Source organism: Prosopis cineraria, unplaced genomic scaffold, assembly GCF_029017545.1.
Source record: "Prosopis cineraria cultivar Desert tree isolate PC_DT_omini unplaced genomic scaffold, ASM2901754v1 PC4, whole genome shotgun sequence".
Taxonomy (NCBI): domain Eukaryota; kingdom Viridiplantae; phylum Streptophyta; class Magnoliopsida; order Fabales; family Fabaceae; genus Prosopis; species Prosopis cineraria.
Window position 1 is genome coordinate 36,231,104 of NW_026555335.1, and position 5,542 is coordinate 36,236,645.

The 5,542-nt window shown below is 38.6% G+C and overlaps 1 protein-coding gene across 1 annotated transcript; it reads right to left on the minus strand.

Annotated features, from left to right (window-relative positions):
* Positions 1–215: 215 nt before the first annotated feature.
* On the minus strand, positions 216–5,196 carry LOC129309060 (ribonucleoside-diphosphate reductase large subunit). Its single transcript, XM_054950404.1, has 17 exons — positions 4,706–5,196; positions 4,358–4,419; positions 4,183–4,270; positions 3,787–4,050; positions 3,409–3,649; positions 3,258–3,334; positions 2,935–3,105; positions 2,742–2,834; positions 2,494–2,643; positions 2,310–2,396; positions 1,968–2,132; positions 1,764–1,883; positions 1,438–1,640; positions 1,207–1,356; positions 982–1,129; positions 758–841; positions 216–677 (listed from the first exon to the last, which is right to left on the minus strand). The coding sequence occupies exons 1-17, from the start codon at positions 4,931–4,933 to the stop codon at positions 579–581; spliced, it is 2,430 nt and encodes an 809-aa protein (XP_054806379.1). The 5' UTR covers positions 4,934–5,196; the 3' UTR covers positions 216–578.
* Positions 5,197–5,542: the final 346 nt, after the last annotated feature.

Below are 5,542 nucleotides of genomic sequence, written 5' to 3' on the forward strand. Positions count from 1 at the left end.
TATTTAATCAAAATATACAATAAACATGATTTTAATTAAAAACGTGTAAAACTGTTTGTAGTAATTTCATCCTTAGCTAACGTATAACTACTAAAAGATTTAAGCATGCAGAGTTAACTTTTATAAGACATCTATTGCTTGCTTTGCAATCATAATCATATGCTAATGTTCATATACACATATAAAGTCAATGTGCGCAGATGAATTTAGACAGCTTAAAAGATAATAGCATTAACCGTATATATCATACGCAAAAGCAAATATTTGAGAGAGAACATCCTGATACAGTGATACGTTTGTTCAGCTCACACAATTCTATTTACTATTTAGATACAACTATGAAGAAAACAACACAAGACATATATCATCTGAGAAGAAAGCACCTACAACTAACAAGCGAAACTGATATACTTATTTACACAAAGCCATTGAGATCATTTTAAGTATCAGATAGGCACGTAGTTTTTGACTAGTGAATCTCAAATCTCGTAGATCCTGGGATGTGCAGCCACTCCGTAATGATCAAAAGGTAAAAGCCTAATGATGTTCTGATGATGCCGTTCCAATATTGGACCTTCTTAACTTCCACAAGCCAAACAATCTTCACGGTTTGTCAGAGAACACACCATTTGTGCCATCTTGGTACCATCGTCTTCTTCCTCCAACTTTGGTTTTTCCTGCATTGGCAACAGAGATCTCTAATCAACATAGACTTAAAAAAAAATGAATGAGGCATATTATAATGAATTTTTCATACCTCAAGAGCAGCAGTATCAACAGTGAACTTGATGGCATCAGCTGCTGCCCGTGATCGGAGATAATACATTCCAGTCTTCAAACCCTATTATACCCAGACAGATGTCAATGACAATATGTTAAAAAAATAAAAAACAATCAACCTGTGACCTATGGATTCTCACAAGAAACTTTTCATAATTGGATCCAGACTCCAAAACTGAACTGAAAAATAGAATTCCATACCTTGGACCATGCATAGAAGTGCAAGGAAGTAAGCTTTCCAAAGTTAGGTTGATCCATGTGAATGTTTAAGCTTTGACTCTGATCTATGTAGCACCCACGATCAACAGCCATATCAACCAATGTCCTTTGCTTTATCTCCCAAACAGTTCTGAACAAAACAAATTGTGTCAGTAAGAATGCATCATCGCCACATTTGGGTTGGTTAAAATAATGCAAATCTCATACTTGTATATGAGTTTCAGCTCAGTGGGTATTTCTGGGATTTTCTGAACTGAACCGTTCTCATAGATGATCTTATTCTTGACAGCAGGAGACCACAATCCCATCTCAGTCAGGTCATGAAGAAGGTGCTTGTTCACCACAACAAATTCACCACTGGTAAATAAACAAGCAGAGCTTAGAAGTTAGAAGGCAAGAGAGGGCATTAATATAACGTGGGATATTTAAAACACAAACCTTATAACCCTTCGACTGTAGATATTGGAAGTATATGGCTCAAAACACTCATTGTTTCCAAGAATCTGGCTGGTAGAAGCTGTTGGCATAGGGGATACGAGAAGTGAGTTTCTCACTCCATTCTTTGATATCATATCCCTGAGTGCATCCCAATCCCAAAGCTTTGAGGGTGTCTCACCCCACATGTCTGGCTGAAGAATTCCCTGAGCAAGGCAAAAATAATTCAAGAAACTCGAAACTTAATAATCTGTCTACGCACATTCAGTCTTCACTCATGACTCTAAAAAAACCGGATTGAAAATGATTTCACAATTCTATGTATACACCTTGCTCACAGGACTCCCACTATATGTTTCATAGGGACCTTCCTTCGCAGCCAATTCAGAAGAAGTTTTTAAAGCATGATAATATATAGTTGCAAAAATCTCCTTGTTCAACTGCTGAGCCTGCATTCCACATCCAAGTCAACTATCAAATCAAAGTACATCAAACTTGCAGAGATTACTACCAGCCTCGGGAAAATGACTTACCTCTGGTGAATCAAAAGCCATGCCAAGCAGTATGAAAGCATCCGCAAGACCCTGAACTCCTATACCAATCGGTCTGTGACGGAAGTTTGATCTTCTTGCAGTTTCAACTGGATAGTAATTAACATCAATTATTTTATTAAGATTGGTCGTCACCACTGCAGTAACCTGACATCAGCCAAAAGCCCATACAAACAAAAGTCATGTAAAGACATGTCAGTACAATAAAGTACGCCGGTCTTTTCTTTTTCTTTCTGTTTGCCACTAAAAAACTAAAAAGTACCCTGCTCAAAACTCCATTGAAGAACTTTAGGAAGACGTGATTTAGTTAACAGTAAATGGTACCTCTGCCAGTTTATCAAAGTCAAAATATCGATTCCTAGAGCCTCTGCTCCCAACAAGTTTAGATGGATGAGACTCCATTGGCACACCCTATAGTAAGCAAATAATGAATTCCAAACTGAGAAACATTGATCAAAAACCAAATAAGAATGAGTCTTATACATAAAGCATGCTAGAGATGCCCCACCTTCTCTCTCACAAACCGAGGCAGGGCAATTGAAGCCAGATTGCATACAGCAGTTTCTGTTGGACTGGTATACTCAACTATCTCAGTACACAAGTTTGAAGACTTAATGGTCCCTAGATTTTGCTGGTTACTTTTCCGATTGCAAGAGTCCTGTGAAGAAAGCAAATGACTTTCAGCAAGAGAGGAAATCCGAAAGGGGGTTAAAGCAAAATACTATAGTAGAAATTTAACAAATCATGGTAGACCACCTTAAAAAGCATGTAAGGGGTTCCAGTTTCAATCTGGGATTTTAGGATTTCAAACCAAAGATTCTGAGCCTGAACAACCTTCTTTGCTTTTCCCTGTGTTAAGGCAAGCACGGATAAGCATCACAGCAATAAACTGGAAAGGCACAGTCAGAACACACAATAAATATCCTACACAAATCAAGAGTGAACTTACTTCTCTTTCATAATGAAGATATAGCTTCTCAAATTCTTCACCCCAGCAATCTGCCAAACCACGTGCTTCATTGGGACAAAACAACGACCATTCCCCATTACTCTGAACTCTTTCCATAAAGAGATCAGGTACCCATAGAGCATAGAACAAGTCTCGAGCACGGTGCTCTTCCTGTAATGATAGCATGATAGCACCAGTCCATAAATAATAGTGATTTAAAGTAAAGTAGTATATGCAGAATAAACTATTAATAAATAGCTAGGAACATTTTCCCTTGATGGAAATGAAAGAATGCCATCCAGTTTTTTTTAGCTCATATATACCTTTCCATGATTCTTTCTTAACTCCAAAAACTCAAATACATCAGCATGCCACGGCTCCAAGTACACAGCAAATGCACCTACAAGCATAAAGTTTATAAAGGAAACACATTTTGCAAGAACATGAAAATGAATTATTTTAGTGACAATATACCTTTCCTCTTGCCTCCCCCTTGATCAACATAACGAGCAGTATCATTGAACACACGTAACATTGGAACAATACCATTAGAAGTCCCATTAGTTCCACTAATGTAACTGCCCGTGGATCGAATATTGTGAACAGAGACCCCAATTCCTCCTGCTGATTTGCTGATGACAGCACACTCCTTCAAAGTATCATATATACCTTCTATGCTATCATCTTTCATGCACACAAGGAAGCAACTACTCAACTGCCAAAACACATAAAACCAATTTAACAACTTATTGCCCTACTTGTAGAGGTAAATAGCACAAAATAACCAAAGGTTCAATGAGCAAAGAGATAAAATGAATTGATGGATGGCAGAAGCACAGGTACAGATCATACTTGAGGCCTTGGAGTTCCAGAATTGAAAAGAGTAGGAGATGCATGAGTGAACCATCGCTGAGACATCAAGTGGTATGTTCGGACAGCAGATTCTATGTCATCCTTGTGAATTCCAACAGCAACCCTCATCAGCATGTGTTGAGGCCTTTCCACAACCTTCCCTTGAACCTTTAGTAGATAGGATCTCTCAAGGGTTTTGAAACCAAAATAATCATAGTCAAAGTCTCTGTCATAAATAATCTCACTGTCTAAGCGAGCAGAATTCTGCAACCAAAAAGGAAACATCTCAAACGTAAGAACAAGACATAAATTAAGACATTGACAACGACGAACAAGCTTAAGTCGCACACCAATGATACATACTGCATATAAACGAGCAGGGATGAGAAAAGATACCTTCATAATCAATTCATAGACATCATCAGCTATAAGAGAAGCCTTCAAACCAGATCTCTCATTGAAATGATTGTACATGATTTTGACCCTGGAACCACCACATTACACTACAGTAAACAACAGATCTGCCAGCCTGAATAAGGAAAACATGTATATCATTTACAGAAATACTTACGTCTCAGAAAATGATTTTTTCGTGTTCTTGTGGAGATTAGAAACGGCAATCCTAGCAGCCAACTGCAGATATAATCGGAAGCGAACATGTAAGAATCAACAGGCAGCCAATCAAGCCCTTTAAACCAATGTTCCATCAGAAAAGCCTATCGTCAATTACTTATTCAGTATACAGGCCCACAGAACAAGGATTACGTTTCAATTAAGAATGATGCAGACAAATCCCATCATCAAAAGTATAGAATCAGTGAAATCGTATTGAACGCAAATCTAATGGCAATCAAAACGTACCTTCCCCAAGCTCTAAAATCAAGCACCAAAACCATAAGGGAAGACAAGAAAAACTCACACAAGCATAGTCAGGGTGGTTAGCAGTCATCGCAGCGGCGGTTTCAGCAGCCAATTCATCGAGTTGGCTAGTGGTGACACCCTTGTAGACACCAGCGCAAACCTTCTGCGATACCATAACGGGATCACAGTGCTCGGTGCTCAGCCCATAACTGAGCTTCTTCAATCTAGCAGTTATCTTGTCAAAATGGACCGCTTCTTGACGTCCATCTCTCTTCACGACGTACATCTCTCACGATCCACAGGTAAGCGTTTCTCTGAAGAATTTCTTCGAACAGGTAAAGCGCACAAGGTGAACGAGAAGATTAGGCGCCAATATATAGTGGATAATGGCGGGTGAGGCGTGGGTTTCAAATTTGGAAATTAGGGTTGAGTGCTCGATTAAGCTTCCTCTGGAAGTTTGATATTTGAAATTTTCCCGCCAGATTGCCCCTGGTTTCGAATTGGAGGAGCTTGTACTTATCCTTTTTTTCCCCTTTCTAGTGTAGGTCGTGGCGGGTAAATGGGGAGCGAGCTGGCAATGTCCGGCCGGCTCCACGAGGGGACCGCTGATTTTAAAAAGCAAAATGTCATTCAAGATCATTGCAGCTAATTGATAGCAATCAAGAATTATGAGATTTTAAAATTTTATTGTAATCTCTTGATCTTTAATTAAAATTAATTTTTTACAACAGAGGGACTCTTCATTTGCGATAAAAATCATGGCATTTATGGAAATGATGTCCGATTGAATTAATTCTTGAATTGCTTGATGCATAATTAACCCTTCATCCTGATTAGAAGTGAGCATCAATTCTAACGGTTTGGTTCAATTGTGATTTAAGTGAACTGGAAAATC

What these genes read in the sequence shown, in the direction of transcription:
- LOC129309060 (XM_054950404.1), bottom strand. Translation starts at nt 4,933, where the DNA reads ATGTACGTCGTGAAGAGAGATGGACGTCAAGAAGCGGTCCATTTTGAC. An exon ending in CCCCTTACATGCTTTTTAAG is followed by an intron (nt 2,644 to 2,741) that starts GTGGTCTACCAT and finishes CTTTCTTCACAG; the next exon opens with GACTCTTGCAATCGGAAAAG. An exon ending in CTCGGTTTGTGAGAGAGAAG is followed by an intron (nt 2,397 to 2,493) that starts GTGGGGCATCTC and finishes TGCTTACTATAG; the next exon opens with GGTGTGCCAATGGAGTCTCA.